Source organism: Neophocaena asiaeorientalis, unplaced genomic scaffold (genome assembly GCF_003031525.2).
Source record: "Neophocaena asiaeorientalis asiaeorientalis breed wild unplaced genomic scaffold, Neophocaena_asiaeorientalis_V1.1 scaffold40, whole genome shotgun sequence".
In the NCBI taxonomy this organism is placed as follows: Eukaryota; Metazoa; Chordata; class Mammalia; order Artiodactyla; family Phocoenidae; genus Neophocaena; species Neophocaena asiaeorientalis.
In genome coordinates, this window is record NW_020185335.1 from 15,874,899 (window position 1) to 15,891,584 (window position 16,686).

Genomic DNA, 16,686 nt, shown 5'->3' on the forward strand with positions numbered 1-16,686 from the left:
AAAGGAGAGGGAGCAGGATGTCACTGACAGGTCAGGAGGGACAAAGGGGGAGACCGGGGCCGACAGCGGGGTGTCATGATCAGCCCCACCCGACCCCTCAGGGGAGAGAATCCGGGGCCCTAGCAGCCACGTGAACTGCCCATGTCACACGTGCAGTGCGGAGGCTCCAGGCAGGATGGCCACCCAGATTGGGAGGGGACGTCTGACTCTAAGTGCTGGCAACTAAATAAAAATCGTGAAAAGTCGTGATCTGACTCTCGGGACAAGTCTGAGCACGGACTCAGCATGTCGTGAACGTGCATAAAACATAGAACAGAGCAGTGTTTTACATGCTGATGAGTAAAGTCCTCACCCAGCAGGTTTGAGGACGATTAAAGTAATCGTGGAGAAGAGGTAATCAGGAGCAAAATAATGGAAAAATGGAAAGAGTGGCAAAGCCTGGAAATGCTGGGAAATCTCCTGGCTTCCCAGGACAGAGCCAAGGTCCAGGTGGCCTCACCCCAAACCCGACACCCCAACGTTCGGTCCCCAAGTACCTGGATGTGCCTCCACAGAACCAAGGAGAGCAAGCGGAGGGTCCTGCGGGGGCAGGCATGACGGGCAAGGTCTCCCTGGCTGGGACCCCTCAGACCCCCTCCCCTCAGACCCGGAGGTAGCATGGTTCCCACAGGAAGGGCCTCATCTTCAGAGGACTTCTAGTGCTTTCCAGCTCCTGATGTCACCACAATGGCAAAGGATCACTGGGCCTTCGGGGGCGACCAGCATTCCTGGGACCACTCAGCCGGCAGGCCCACCCCCAGAACTTACCAGCAGCTCACTGCCTTGTGTGCTGCGGACCCCTCCTGTATCCCGGCCGCCAAAGCTTCGAGCGCGGCTGAGGCAGAAAAGAGACATCAGCACAGCATCACCGTCCATCATAAACAGCCCCGACCAACTGCTTCTGGGCAAGTCAGGTAACGGACACCTTGCTATAACAGGCCTCCTAGGCCCCCGAACCCCCCGACGCACAAGCCCTGCAAGATCCCAAGTGTCTCAGTGGTACCAGACTTAAGCCTTGAAAATCAAGCACAATATGTAGGCAAGAAAATGCTTCCCTAATGAACCATTCAACTGGTCACCTCTGCTGCTCTGGAGATCAAGTGTGAAGCCACCAAAACTGACAGCAGGAGAGAAACAAGCAAGTTGGTGAGTTTAGACCCAATCACGACCGTGAAAGAGGCCTCCCCGGAGCAGCACTGAGCTGCAAAGGCGGCGAACCACAGGAAGTCCTAAGCAGCAGGGGAGGCCATTAGCCACCCGGCCACAGAGCCACTCACAAGCCAGCATCCTCTCGAGAACAGCGACGGCCACCTGCGGGGACAGAACGCTGCAGTTACACAGCAGCACAAGCGAGCAAGCCGTCACCCCAAAGTAAAGCAAGACTCGACTTTACAAAGAGCTCATCTCCAGACTCCCCCTCAGGCACGGCCCAGGATCTGGGCCATGGGGAGGCCTTCACCCTCAAGAGCTGTGGGGGAGAGACCACCGTCCAGGCCCGTGCCCGTGCCCTCACATCTGCACTCAGGGAGCGCCCTGTGGTGACAGCAAAGCGGACTTCCCCGTATAGAGCTGACAACTACAGCGTGGGCCTCTCGTGCTGCAGCCGCTGCCCCATGAGGCCCGGTGTCCTCCTACCTGGGACATCCACTCCGGGTCCACGGTTCCTCTCACATCCGCGTTCTTCTGGAATCCCCTCGAAACAAGCATTTGCACAAAATCTGAAACCCACAAAACCAAAGCATTTACATACACTGTGGTCTCTGAACAGCTGTGAATCACACAGACCACCAGCTTCAGAGGGGCCGGCAGAGTGAGGACCTGCATGGAGCTGAGGGGACACCGGCTCCTGGCCCCAGGGAGCCCACCGACCACACCACCGAACCCAGCCAAGGACAGCCTCTTCCCCGAGCCACACTCTATGCGAAAAGGAAACACAATCCATCAAGTTTATAGGAAGGATTTTCTCACTGAAAACAAAAAAGTATCTACTAAGGGTTTTACGTGGCCTTCCTCTCAGCCAATCTCCTACACCAACCATACAAGGACGGTTCTAGGGCTCGGAAGCATTACACTGTGGGAAATGAGGCAGGAAATGGACTCATAACTTCTGAAAAGGTTACGACCAATGGGACTGAAATTAAAAAGATTTTGTCAAATTTCAATTTAAAGTTAATCTGGGACCAGATTACAGGATTCAGGAATTGGAAATAATGCACATCACCAAGAAAGTTGTAGGAAAAAGGAATGCACCTTTTGCAAAGAAAAACAGTCCACAAGCCAACTAACGGTAGGGAACCCCTCCCATCTAGGTTTCCGTTTACTTGTGGACTGCATTCCTTCGCTATGTGTGACAGCGGGCCTGCTGACTCGGAGAGAAAGGGAAGGTGACAGAAGAACAGGGTGTGGCGCTGCCCAGGTGTCCACAGCAGGGCAGCCCTGCTCACCCACAGTCCCCACATACAAATAAGGATTCCTGCCCAAGCTCCCACTTTGCTTCTCCCGGGCACCTTGTAAAACCACCGCCTAGAATTGAGCCGTGGAAAGCCAGTGGCCACCATACAAGCACTGGTGCCTTCTGCTGTGCTCTCTCCTGCTCGCTTGTGACCTGGACGGAGGACGGCCCATCCCCAGCTCCCTGGGATATGTAAATAACCAATCTGTGACCCTACGTCCTTTGCGCATTGTCTAGGAACTGCGTCTTCAGTCAAATCAGCCCTGGACTCTCGCTTCCCCAAAGTGGGAGCTGGGATGCGGGGGGAGCCACCTGCCTCTGCTAGCAGGTCACAAGGTGCACATCCTTAACACACCAGCTCCGGCCCAACCCATCGGGTCAACAAGCTGACATTTCCACAACTCAAGTTCCATGCAAACCCACAACGACAGGTACGGACTGCAATGCCTTCCTGTTGGAGTGTGTGGGCCGCTCTGCTTCCCACAGATCGTCACAGCAGAAAGCATTCCCACTGGTCTAAAGCAATTGTACCCAGGAACCCACCTCTGCCGTGAACTTACCAGCAAGCATAGCCCTGGCGACGTCTGCGTGCTGACAGGGTGCCTCTGTCTGCTCACACAGCAGGCGCAGGTCCCTGGAGAGCCAGGCCACCACGGCCTGAGAGTCGGCATGGCTGGGGGCACAAGCACACAGTTCACCTGACCCCCTTATTCCACTTTCTTTCACACTCACTCCACTGACAGCGACCTAGCGACTACCTCAGCCTTCCCATCCCAAGCCACAACAGGGCCAGCAGATGTACAAGGGGCATCAGGAATGGCTGCCACTGATGTTAAAAATCATCCCTTTTGGGCTTCCCTGGTGGCACAGTGGTTGGGAGTCCGCCTGCCGATGCGGGGGACGCGTGTTAGTGCCCCGGTCCGGGAAGATCCCACATGCCGCGGAGCGGCTGGGCGCCTGAGCCATGGCCGCTGAGCCTGCGCGTCCGGAGCCTGTGCTCTACAACGGGAGAGGCCACGGCGGTGAGAGGCCCGCGTACCGCAAAAAAAAAAAAAACAAAACATCACTTTTTTCAAATAGTTTATTTATTTGGAGTAGCTTACTATTCTTGGGGGAAAAAAGAAATTTCAGTAATAATAAATAGCGAGAGCAGCGATAATGGGCTCTAGACGTCAGCAATGCAGCAGCCCTGCAGGACAGTCCTTGTCTGGGCGCAGAGCGGGGTGGGGGAGCCCTCACCTGTCACATTTGTATTTCCCTGGAGAATAAGGATGATGAGCATCTTTTCATGTGCTTGGCTATTTGTAAATCTTCTTTAGAGAAATGTCTACTGAAATCCTTTGTCCATTTTTTAATTGGATTATTTTTCTTCTTGTTGAAGATTAAGAATTCTTTTATTCTAGATACTAGGTTCTTATCAGATATGTGATTTGCAAACAATTTCTATGCATCGTCTTTTCGTTGTTTCGATAGGGCCGACACACTAAAGTTTTAAAACTTGATGAAGCCTAAATGACCCATTTTTTCTTTTGTTGCATGAGTTTCCGGTGTCATATCCAAGAAACCCCTGCCTGATCCAAGGTCATGTAGATTTACCCTCAGATCTTCTTCTAGGAGGTTTATGGTTTTAGCCCTCAGGTTTAGGTCTCTGATGCACTGAGTTAGTTGCCATCTGTAGTGTGAGGTAGAGTCCAACACCACTCTTTTGCATGTAGATGTCCAGTGGTTCCAGCACCATTGTTGAAAAGACCATTTTTCCCCATTAAATGGTCTTAGCACCGTTGTCAAAAATCAACTGACCGTAAATGTGTGAGTTTACATCTGGATCCTCAATCCTACTGTTTATCTATATGTCAATCCTTATGCCAGGACTGCACTTTCTTGATAATTACAGTCTTGTAGTAAGCTCTAAAAACCGGATGTGTGGGGAATTCCCCGGCATCCCAGTGGTTAGGACTCCACACTTCTACTGCAGGGAGCACAGGTTTGATCCCTGGTCGGGGAACTAAGATCCTGCATGCCTCACGGCATGGCCAAAAATAATTAACTAATTAATTAAAATAAAAACAGGATGTGTGGGGCTTCCGTGGTGGCGCAGTGGTTGAGAGTCCGCCTGCCGATGCACGGGACACGGGTTCGAGCCCCGGTCCGGGAAGATCCCACATGCCACAGAGCAACTAAGCCCGTGCGCCACTACTACTGAGCCTGCGCTCTAGAGCCGACAGGCCACAACTACTGAGCCCAAGTGCCATAACTACTGCAGCCCGCACGCCTAGAGCCCATGCTCTGCAACGAAAAGCCACCACAATGAGAAGCAGGCACACAGCAACGAAGAGTAGCCCCGCTCACCGCAACTAAAGAAAGGCCTCATGCAGCAACGAAGACCCAATGCAGCCAAAGATGAAAATAAATAAATTTATTAAAAACAAAAAAAAAGTCTATTGCTTAATTCCCAATATTATGGATTTCCCAAATCTTCTTGTTGATTCTATGCAGTTCTTTTGTGACTTGAGAACACGCTGTGTATGGTTTCAACCCTTGTAAACTTACTCCAGCCTGGCTTATGGCCTGAAGCGGGTGGCCTCCCCTGGCGCTGGGCACCGCCGGGTGGGGCGCTCCGCGGGCACCAGCTGCGAATGCTGCTCTCTCTCGTCTCCGGTCGTTGCTGGTCTGAGCAGGTGATCCACCCGTTACTGAAAGTGGGGGACTGAAGGCTCCAATGACCACAGTTGAAAGTCCATCTCTCCCTCCAGTTGTCAGGTTTTGCTTCATGTATCTGGAGCCCTGACATCAGGCATGTATGCTGGGAGATACGGTTTTCACGCAGTCAAACTGATCAATCTTCCACGACTTCTGGATGTGACCCACGTGTCATGCTGCCACCGGTTTCAATACAACATTTTCAACTGTGCTTGACAGTTCCCCAAACTAGACACCGTCTGTTTTCCCTGACCAGAGAATAAACACGTAAACCTCCAGCCTTCTGTCGACCAGGGGAGGACTGACTGCCTGGCTGCCTAGAGCAGAGAAGACAATCCACCCACAGCTCCATATGCTCCTCACGTGTGTGCTCAGTCAGCTCGTCCTGAGCCCCCTCCCCTTCACCCCCTCACCCAGAGGCACCGGGCGCCACTGCACCGCCTGCTCACTTGCTAAGTCATTCACCACCCGTCCCTCCGCCTCCTGCTTCTCCTCCCCTAGACTCTCCCAACCTTGTGGGGTTATTCCTTTTATAAAACCCCCTCTCTGACTGCTGGTGGGATTTCAGGAGGTAAGAGTTGCACACATTCTATCAGCCATATTTACCTGAATGTCTCTTTTTTAGCTTTTAAAAATATTTTATCGCACTGTACGTCTTATACAAAGAAAACATTACCAAGTCTGTGCATGATGAAGACTTCAATTATAACAAATGTTCTCTTTAAATAATAAAGCAACTGCTTCTCTAGGTGATTTTTGGCTTTACATATAAATAAATCATACTAAATTAGAAAAAAATAAATCACGTAATATTAATTAAATTTCATGTTACATAAAATTTTAATTTTTAACTTAAATGTTCGATTTAGTTTAATGGTAAATAATCACTGGTATACCTTTCCAGCAGCTCTTGGAGGCTTACAATGTTTTGAACGTGAAGGCGCCACACAGCTTCAAGCAGCAAAGAATTCTGCAGAAAATGACAGGAACCATGAGTCAGTCCTTCACGCACACATTTTCCTACAAGACGTTCAGCCTGTGTGCTTAAGCACGTGCTCTCCTGAAAACCAAGCCTCTCAACACTCACATCACCACCTTCACCCCGCCCCCCCGCCACTGCAACCAGGTTCAGGCTCAGGCTTGCTCTCTGCCCAGCCTCTAGCTTAGTCCACTTCCAGGCCTTTCTCCACTATGGCCAACACAAGATTCCAAAATGTAACTGGCCAGGCCAATCTCTCCTCTTCTTTAGAACCCTTTCTGTGGCTCCTCGCAGCTTTCAGGACAAAGTTCAGACTCTTGTCTGTCCTCCCAGGGAGGCCCTCCAGGCTACAGCACTGATGTGCCCACCCCCTCGAACAAGGAGCCCCCGTCGGACTCGGCCCCAATGCCCACAGTGCCCTCCTCTTCACCCAGGAACTCACCCAGGAACTTCCTTCCAGGAAGCCCTTCCTAACCACCCAATCAGCCATGGCCGCCCACTCTTCTCTGCTACCTGCAAACACCAGGGCCATTTAGCTAGTTACCAACGGGCGCAGGGGCCATACCAACGCCTGATAGTCAACTGAGCTCTACACTGTATGCTGGATAAAAGGGGGGAAAAGGGCTTCCCTGGTGGCGCAGTGGTTGAGAGTCCGCCTGCCAATGCAGGGGACGCGGGTTCGTGCCCCGGTGCTGGAGGATCCCACATGCCGCGGAGCGGGTGCGCCAGTGAGCCATGGCCGCTGGGCCTGCGCGTCCGGAGCCTGTGCTCCGCAACGGGAGAGGCCACAACAGTGAGAGGCCCGCGTATCGCAAAAAAAAAAGGGGGGAAAAAAACCATGAATGCACCATCATCTTGGTTTTCTTCTTTCCTTCTCCTATATACTTAACTGATCTCATTTAGTAACTAAGCAATAGCTTTGAAGTGTTCAAAAATCAGTAAATCAACTACACTCCAACATAAAATTAAAATTAAAAAAAAATCTATAGGCCTACTGAATTCAAAATGTTTCAAATCAGAACAGATGAGGGAATTCCCTGGCAGTTCAGCAGTTAAGACTCCACTTGCTCCCAATGCAGGGGGCCCGGGTTCAATCCCTGATAGGGGAAATAAGATCCCCAAAGCCACGCAGCACGGCCAAAGAAAAGAGAAGGATTTTAAATCACTTTAAATCACATCTTTCTAGTTTACTATGCTACCCTGGGAAATCGTTCATCATAATATACCTAAGAAAGCAAAGCATGATGTTTCTGTGCATAGTCTGTTCTAATAAATATTACTAATGAGGGGTGAATATTGACAAACATGGTGATTGATGGGCCTTCTTTCCCATCCACAGAGGCACCCCAGTCTCTGTAATTAATACGATGCTTGCTGGAATTCCTAACAAAACCTGGGGATTTTACTGGCTCCAGCAAAATCAACAGAACACTGCTTGAAAACCCTAGAGTCAGAGTTACAATCTCAACTTTACCTGTACTTTCCATAATTCTTGACAGAAGGAAAGACGGGAGAACATGCTTTGTGCTAATAAATTCTGCGCGATCTCAAACAAGGAAGACAGTTTCTTCTGAAAAGAGAGATTAAATCTTTTCTAAGAAACAGTATTAAATGTCCAACTTTCCCAAACAGCTGAATAGCAACTCGTGCTGTGTCTTACCCTCTGGTCCGGTGTCAGCAGCACCTTGGGAGGGGGCACCGCATCTGCCTCACAGACCCGCACGAGGCCAGAGGCCACCACCTGGCTGCACAGGACAGCCACTGGAACACCCAGCTGCGCGGCTTGGTCGCGCAAAGCAGAGCCTTAAAGATGAGACAAAACACAGACACACACAACAAAATGTACAACTGAAGCAGATTGGTTAAATGCCTTCTCCGAAGCTCTAGCACCACAGAAAATTGCCTTTTGAAGGGGAGAAGAGATCTGGGGGGAAACATGAGGTATGAAAGTAAGACAACTTCAGTCTGATTGAAGAAGCTCACGAGAATCAGGGCAGCACCTGAAGCCCATGGTTGCAGATACACATCTGTGCGTTTTGTATGACAAAAACAAGGGAGCTTGGCAGATACATTCTGACCAAGAACTTTAGCAACTCTTTCCAAAGGAGCACAATAAATTGGGAACTTTTAACAAATTCCAGTTTTTTATAGTTACCACTCCCACAACCGTACGATGATGTTTGACTGGACACGGGTCTGGCTTCCTGATGCCAGCCACACACATGGCAGGCATCGCGTGCCACAGATGTGCCGGTCCCTGGGCTGCCAGGTGGAAGCTGGGCCCACAGGCAGCCACCTGCCCCCTGAGGACCAGCCCCTGGTCTGCACTCAATAAAGAGAAATGCTGTGCAGCCTGGAAATAGATGATGCCACCAGAAAACTGTTTCCTAGCTTATTTGACTTCCAAAACTAATTAAAAAAAACCAGGAAACTGTATCACATGCCCATTACCTTCAAGGCTTTGAAACACAGACCACTACAGAAGTGAAAACACGTGCAACAGTTTTAAAGGTTCCAAGTGACAGTACTAGATACTATCCACCACTGTGGTCAAGAAATAACTCACGGCAGAAATGTAGAAAATGCTCATTTCTAGCCATTCATTTCCAATTTGTGCCCATGGGAAAGTTTATCCCTGTTTTTATTTACAAGGCTTTTATTTTTATACAAATACCAATACGTATGGTAGCCACCACCTTCAGCAGGAGAAACTGAAAAATTCACGAGTTGCAAGTCTACTTATATTTCTGTGGTCAAGGTGAAGAGCTTCTTATCTAAGTTCTTATGCTCTGATCCAAAAGTCCACACAAGAGAGTGTGTGGATGAGCTGGCTCCCTGCACCGTGCACAGTCTGTGAAATCCACGTACAATTCCGGCCGAGAGAAGCAGCACTGTGGCCTTCAGGGATCAGCTGCCGACGTAAGCCTGGGGTGTAGGGTTCTCAGAGTAGCAATTTAAAACAAATTAGTGAATTAGTTAATACAGTCGTCCCTCAGTATTCCAGGGGGACTGCTTCCAGGGCCGCCCGTGGATACCAAAATCTGCAGGTGCTCAAGTTCCTTACACAAGATGGCGTACTGTTTGTATATAACCTACACACATCCTCAAGGACACTTTAAATCATCTCTAGATTACTTATAATACCTAAAGCAATGTAAATGCTGTGGAAATAGTTGCTGGCACACAGCAAATTCAAGTTTTGCTTTTTGGAACTTTGTGGAATTCTTTTCCCCCCGAGTATTTCCATCCAAGGTTGGTTTAACCCACAGATGTGGGACCCATGGATACAGAGGGCCGACTGCATCTTTCTGAAATGACAGTCATTACATAATAAAAATGTGAAAGACCAGAAAATAACTTATTTTTGTTATTCCCACAGAACTCTCCCTGTCTCGTATTCTCAAAGTGGGGTGGGGGACCTAGAAACAGACAAGCAGACCTCGATTTATCGCACTTTGTAGAGATTGCCTCCTTTTACAAACTGAAGGTCTGTAAGCACCCAGCAAGTCTATCAGCACCATTTTTCCAACAGCACTTGCGCACTCGGTGTCTCTGTGTCACATTTTGGTAATTCTCACAATATCTCAAGCTTTCTCATTATTATCACATTTGTCATGTTATCTGTGATGCGTGATCTCCGATGTTACCACTGTAACTGTTTTGGGGCATCACTAACTACACCCACAGATGATGGTGAACTTAACCCACAAACATCCTGTGTGCGCTGACTGCTCCACCTCTCGGCCGCTCCCCTGTCTCGCTCCGTCTCTCGGGCCTCCCTCTTCCCTGAGACACAATACTGAAATTAGGCCAATTAATAACCCTACAGTGGCCTCTAAGTGTTCCAGTGAAAAGAAGAGTTGCACATCTCTCACTTTAACTCAAAAGCTAGAAATGACTTAGCGAGGAAGGCATGTCAAAAGCTGAGACAGACCTGAAGCCCCTCGCACCAAACAGTTAGCCAAGCTGCGAAGCCAAAGGAGAAGTTCTTAAGGAAATTAAAAGCACTACTTCAGTGAACACGTGAATGATAAGGAAGCCAAACAGGCTTATTGCTGATATGGAAAAAGTCTGAGTGGTCTGGACAGAAGATCACACCAGCCAGAACATTCCCTTCAGCCAGAGCCTGATTCAGGGCCAGGCCCTAACTCTCTTCAATTCTATGAGGGATGAGAGAGGGGAGGAAGCCACAGAAGCAAAGTCTGAAGCCAGGAGGAGTTGGTTCATGAGGTTGAAGGACAGAAGCCATCTCCACAGCACGAAAGTGCCAGGTGAAGCAGCAGGTGCTGATGGAGAAGCTGCAGCAAGTCCTCCAGAAGCTCTAGCTCAGATCATCCATGAAGGTGACTACACTGAATCACAGATTTTCAATGTAGAGGAAACAGCCTTCTACTGGAAGAAGACGCCGTCCAGGACTTTCATAGCCAGAGAGGAGAAGTCAGTGCCTGGCTTCAAGGAAGAGGCTGACTCTCCTGTTAGGGGCTAATGCAGCTGGTGACTAAGTTGAAGCCAATTCTCATTTACCATCTGAAAATCCTTGGGCGCTTAAGAATTATGGTAAATCAACTGTCCCTGTGCGCTAAAAAAATGGAAAAACAAACCGGTATGACAGTACATCTGTTGACAACATGGTTTAGTGACTATTTTAAGTCCACCGTTGAGACCTACTTCTCAGAAAAAGAAGAGTCCTTTCAACTGCTCGTTGACGATGCACCTGGTCACCCGAGAGCTCTGTTGGAGATGGGCAATGAGATTCGTGCTGTTTTCATGGCTGCTGACATAACACCCATCCTGCAGCCCATGGATCAAGGAAGAATTTCAACTTTCTACTCTTATCATTTAAATAATACACTTCGTAAGGCTATAGCTACCGTAGACGGGGACTGCTCTGGTGAATCTGGGCAAAGTGAATTGATGGCCTTCTGGAAAGGATTCACCATTCTAGATGCCATTAAGAACTTAAGAACATTTGTGATTCATGGGAAGGATGTATCAAAATCAAAATGTTGACATTAACAGGAATTTGGAAGAAGCTGATTCCAGCCATCATGGATGACTTTGAGGGGTTCAAAAATTCAGTGAAGGAAGTAACTACAGATGTAGAGGACACAGTAAGAGAACTAGAATTAAAAGTGGAGCCTGAACACCATTTACAATAACCTAAGCAATGTAAGTGCCCAACAACAGGTGAATGGGTAAAGAAGATGTGGTACATATACTCAATGGAATATGACTCAGTCATAAAAAAGAATGAAATAATGCCATTTGCAGCAACATGGATGCACCTAAAGATTATCAAAGTAAGTGAAGTAAGTCAGACAAATGTGGTATGATACCACTTACGTGTGGAATCTAAAAAAATGATACAAATGAACCATTTACAAAACAGAAACAGACTCACAGACATAGAAAACTTACGGTTACCAAAGGGGAAAGGGGGGCAGGGTGGGATAAATTAGGAGTTTGGGATTAAAATACACACACTACTATATATAAAACAGATAAACAGGGACTTCTCTGGCAGGCCGGTGGTTAAGATTTTGCCTTCCAATGCAGGGGATGCGGGTTCAATCACTGGTTGGGGAGCTAAGATTCCACATGCCTTGGGGCCAAAAAACCAAAACATAATACAGAAAAAATACTGTAACAAATTCAAGAAAGACTTTAAAAATCATCCACGTCAGGGACTTCCCTGGTGGCACAATGGTTAAGAATCCCCCTGCCAATGCAGGGGACATGGGTTCGAGCCCTGGTCCAGGAAGATCCCACATGCCGTGGAGCAACTAAGCCCGTGCACCACAACTACTGAGCCCGCATGCCACAACTACTGAAGCCCGTGTGCCTAGAGCCCATGTTCTGCAACAAGAGAAGCCACCGCAATGAGAAGCCCGCACACCGCAACAAAGAGTAGCCCCGGCTCACCGCAACTAGAGAAAGCCCACGTGCTGCAACGAAGACCCAATGCAACCAAAAATAAATACATAAAAATAAATTTAATTTAAAAAAATGGTCCACATCAAAAAATCTTAAACAAAAACCAAAAAAACACAGATAAACAACAAGGACCTACTGTATAGCACAGGGAACTATACTGGATGTCTTGTAATACCCTATAATGGAAAAGAATCTGAAAAAGTGTATCGAGAGAGAGGGAGAGAGAGTGCGCGCTATCCATATATGTATAACTGGATCACTTTATTATACACCTGAAACATTGTTGTCAACTATACTTCAATTTAAAAAATTACAAAAATTGAAAGAAAAAGTAGAGCCTGAAGAAGTGACTGAATTGCTGCAACCTCATGATAAAATTTGAAGGATGAGGAGCTGCGTCTCGTGTCTGAGCAAAGGATGTGGTTTCTTGAGATTGAACATACTCCTTATGAAGATGCCAGGAAGACTGTTGAAATGACAACAAAGGATTTAGACTATGACATAAACTTAATTGATAAAGCAGCAGCAGGGTTTGAAGAGACTGACTCCAGTTTTGAAAGTTCTACTGTGGGTAAAATGCTATCAGCCGGCATTGCAGGCTACAGAGAGAGGATTTGTGAAAGGAAGACACAGCAGACTTCATCGCTGTCTTGTTCTAAGAGAAGGCCACAGCCCCCCAGCCTTCAGCAACCTCCACTCCAATCAGTCAGCAGCCATCAACACTGAGGGAAGACCCTCCACCAGCAAAACGATTACGAATCTCTGAAGGCTTAGATGATGGTTAGCATTTTTAGCCATAAAGTAGTGGGGTTTTTTTGTTTTTTATTTTATTTATTTATTTTTGGCTGCATTGGGTCTTCGCCGCTGTGCGCAGGCTTCCTCTAGTTGCAGAAAGCAGGGGTTACTCTTCATTGCGGTGCACGGGCCTCTCATTGCGGTGGCCTCTCCCGTTGCGGAGCACGGGCTCTAGAGCGCAGGCTCAGCAGTCATGGCGCACGGGCCTAGATGCTCCACGGCATGTGGGATCTTCCCGGACCAGGGCTCGAACCCACGTCCCCTGCATTGGCAGGCGGATTCCCAACCACTGCGCCACCAGGGAAGCCCCAATAAAGCAGTTTTTCGAATTTTAATAATAGAGCATTTTTAAATTAAGGTATGTACACTTTTTTAGACAATGCTGTTGTACACTTAGTAGACTACAGTATTTATTGTGTAAACACGAAGTTTATATGCATCAGGAAACCGAAACATTCGTGGGACTCGCTTTCCTGCAATATCCGCTTTCTAGCAGTGGTATGAACCCAAACCACAGTCTCCCCAGGTCAGCCTGTATCTCTGGCTGCCTGCTGCACTTCCCTACCCAGCAGAGCCTGTTCTCACCACTTCCAGAAACGAGGGGCATGTTTCTGTCCCGTTTTTCCAAGGGTAACTTTAGTTCCTGCTGCTTCTGAGTCCGATGCTGAGTCACTGTTTTTAAACAAGAACCCCATAACAAGCCTCAAGCAAGTCACAAAAACTTGTGGCTGGTGACCACACATATAAGCAGAAAACCATTACCTGGGGGAATTTACACATCTGCTTGTTATAAGCAAATCAAAGTCACTTGACGTACAGCAAAAACTAACACAACATTGTAAAGCAACTATACTGCAATAAAATTGTTTTTAAAAAGTCACTTTACATAAAGCTCTTCCGTAACTCAATCTGTTGAGAAAATGAAGCTCTAACTTACCTATCAATGAACTGGAAAGGTCAATGTGGGCCCCAGGGCCATCATAATCAATCAACCGGCTGAGACACAGCTGTTTACTGGGAGGACCTTCTACCTAGAAACCAAACACCAAGCACTCCATTTTAAAACTCAAGCCATGTCCTGAAAACACCCAGAGTGTCCACAGTGCTTGCCCACTGCGCTATTCCCAAATATTCCGAGGTAAAGAAGCATTTTAAAAGGTGAAACTTACTGAAGCCTTTGAGAACTACCAGATTCCTCTCCGGACTGTTTTACCTCCAAATAGATACGTGCTCCCGGTTACTTTTCTCACCTGGACAGCAAACTTAATGCGTGCTTCTCCCAGATACTCACGAGGCTTGCCAGGCGTCTTTCATGAATATGATGCTTGGCTGGGCTCAAAATCCCCAAACCCAAACGTGCTGGCAAAGGCGAAACCAACTTCCACTCACCTCCAGCACAAGGTCACCCAGGTTTAGGTGGCTCCTCAGGAGGCGCACAGCCGACTCCCTGACCTTCTGCTCACCTTCAGGACCCAATTTCTGCCTCTTGACCCTTCCCGCTAGGGGAGAAAATCAGTTTCAAAAAATTACAGCACTCTTTAAAAACTCAAGCAAGGAGACACCGTGACACCCTGTACCCCTGGAGGTGACGCACCCGGGAATGTCACTTCCATGGGATTCCTGTCAAAACCACACAAGCTTAATCTAATCCTGAGACACATCCAACTGAGGGACACTCCTCCAAACATCCAGGTCGGGAAGACCCAGGAACTGTCACCCTCTGGAGGAGACCAAGTTGACGGGAGTAACTGCCACGCGGGAGACTGGTCAGAAAAAGGGCATTATGGGGAAAACTGGTGAAACCTGAGTAAAGTGTAGTATCGCTGGCAGGATGGTACCAACACTAGTTTCCTGGGATTGATCCTTTCAAAGAGGTTACGCGACTCTGGGGCTAAGCGGAGCTCAACAGTTACGGTCATCCAGGCTACTGGGGGCGGGGGGCAGTGAATCTTAACTCCCTACCTCCTGGAAACACCCCTCTTGGCCACTCGTTGGACAGAGTGAACCGGGCCGAAGGAGGCTGGGGCAGGAAGGGGTCTTGGGGCCCCGCGCCCACCTACCCAGCAGCTCGACCCAGGCCCGCCTGCAGCCCCCGTGCCCCAGGTCCGAGGCAGCACCCCGCGCCTGGGAGGCCGACATGTCGCGAACGAGCCAAGGGCGACGTCTCTCGGCTTCTGGCCCGCGTTTCCTTCCCATTGGCCGCGGACAGGCGCGCGCGCCCATTGGCTGCCAGCTGCCCGGCCGCACCCTTCAGGGCGGAGCCTCGGTAGCCATCTTGGTGGCGCCGCACGGCGGCCATCTTGGTGGTGGCGGGAGCGCGGTATGACTGACTCCTGGGCCAGGTAGGTAGCACTGACGTTGGAGGTTTGCGGTGCTGATTCAAACGGCGTCACGGGCGAGAAAACTGTGCCATCCCTTGTGCGTTAGTCCTGTCGAGATGACCCAGAGCTGGGCATGAAGAAGCAATCCGACAAACCCAAATCCAGGGAGACGCTAAAACCGCGCTGCCAGTTGGAAACCGTGGAGGACGAGTCTGCGCCCTCTTCTCCCGTGGAACCCGGGGCGGCGGTGTTACTGCGGAGCTGAGGCTTGCTCTGCCTTGACTTCAATTAAGTGTAAACGAGAGGCCGCCTGGTGGACAGCGCCGCTCACCCCGGCCGAGCACAGCCAGGGGTCGCACCCACAGGGGTCACACACAGGAAGTCCATTTCCAGCCCCTCTCCCCTCTCTGGAGGATGAGGGGGAAGGAGGGCTGAAAATCCCAGGCTTGTAAGCATGGCTTGGCCTTTCTGGCCTTCAGCCCCTGTGCCGGAGCCAACCAGGAGCCCACCCAGTGTCCACCTGTTAGAGAAAAAGATGCTCCTAGCATTCTTCCCACTTAGGAATTTACAGGGGTTTCACGGGGTCTGTGCCACGATAGGCACAGAGACCGACATGCATTTCTGTTATCTCACAATCACTGTGCAGCCCCGTGTCTCAGTGTCCGGGTTTTCACACAACATGGTCCCATCGGCCGTGAAGACCTTGCAGGTGCAGGATGCCCTCAAAGAGCACCACTGCCACCTCCCGAACTGCTTCCACGTGGCTGGAAACTCCAAGTTTTCACGTTTGCATGCACGCCATGACCACCCTGCATAACTGCTGCTGCCCAACCCAGGTTGGGGGCTGCTAAACTTGCGTAAACAAGGGTCCACTGGAGGTGGCCCTGCTAGACAGCACGTGGCCCTTGGGGATTGCAAAAAGCGGCCACGAGTCCTCCCCCCATCTCCGTCCCTTCCGTTTGGGCTGGTAATGACACAGGAGTGACGTGACACAAACAGGAGTTTGAAAAGAGCTGGTGCTGAGAGCCAGGTACCTCCAAGGAACACACGTGAGCGAGCCTGCTGAGGACCACCCACGTGGAGGAGAGGTGGCCGCCCAGCCAGCAGTCCCATGCCCTGGCCAGCAGCCTGCCTGCTGCCAGACCTGGAAATTAGGCCATCACAGGCCGTCCAGCTGCTGACTACCCAGCAGTGAGGTAAACAAGGGGGGGAGAGGCTGGCTGAGACCAGAACTGCCAGAGACCCACACGACTGTGCACTAAGCAACAGTTTAGGAGGGGAGGGGAGTAACCACGTGGCCTTGTAAGCGCTGTGAAGCCCTCGGCCTCCGCGCCAAGGGAGCAGGGCCCCGGCGGGTGCACATCATGAGCTGTGCAGCTGGTTGAAAAGAGACTGTAGGGAGGCAAAGGCAGGGCAGAGGCCAGGGAGATGGCCTCAGGCCATTATTGGGCAGCGGACAGGGGGCG

General features: G+C 49.7%; 1 protein-coding gene across 1 annotated transcript in view; it reads right to left on the bottom strand.

Moving 5' to 3' along the window:
- The window catches only part of FANCA (FA complementation group A), a 50,827-nt gene extending 35,767 nt beyond the window's left edge, over positions 1 to 15,060 (bottom strand). The window contains 10 exon segments of the mRNA XM_024735626.1: positions 808 to 874; positions 1,317 to 1,350; positions 1,675 to 1,757; positions 3,052 to 3,164; positions 6,088 to 6,161; positions 7,645 to 7,740; positions 7,831 to 7,973; positions 13,837 to 13,930; positions 14,289 to 14,398; positions 14,960 to 15,060. Coding sequence (XP_024591394.1) covers positions 808 to 874; positions 1,317 to 1,350; positions 1,675 to 1,757; positions 3,052 to 3,164; positions 6,088 to 6,161; positions 7,645 to 7,740; positions 7,831 to 7,973; positions 13,837 to 13,930; positions 14,289 to 14,398; positions 14,960 to 15,038 — 893 coding nt within the window. The 5' untranslated portion in view covers positions 15,039 to 15,060.
- Positions 15,061 to 16,686: the final 1,626 nt, after the last annotated feature.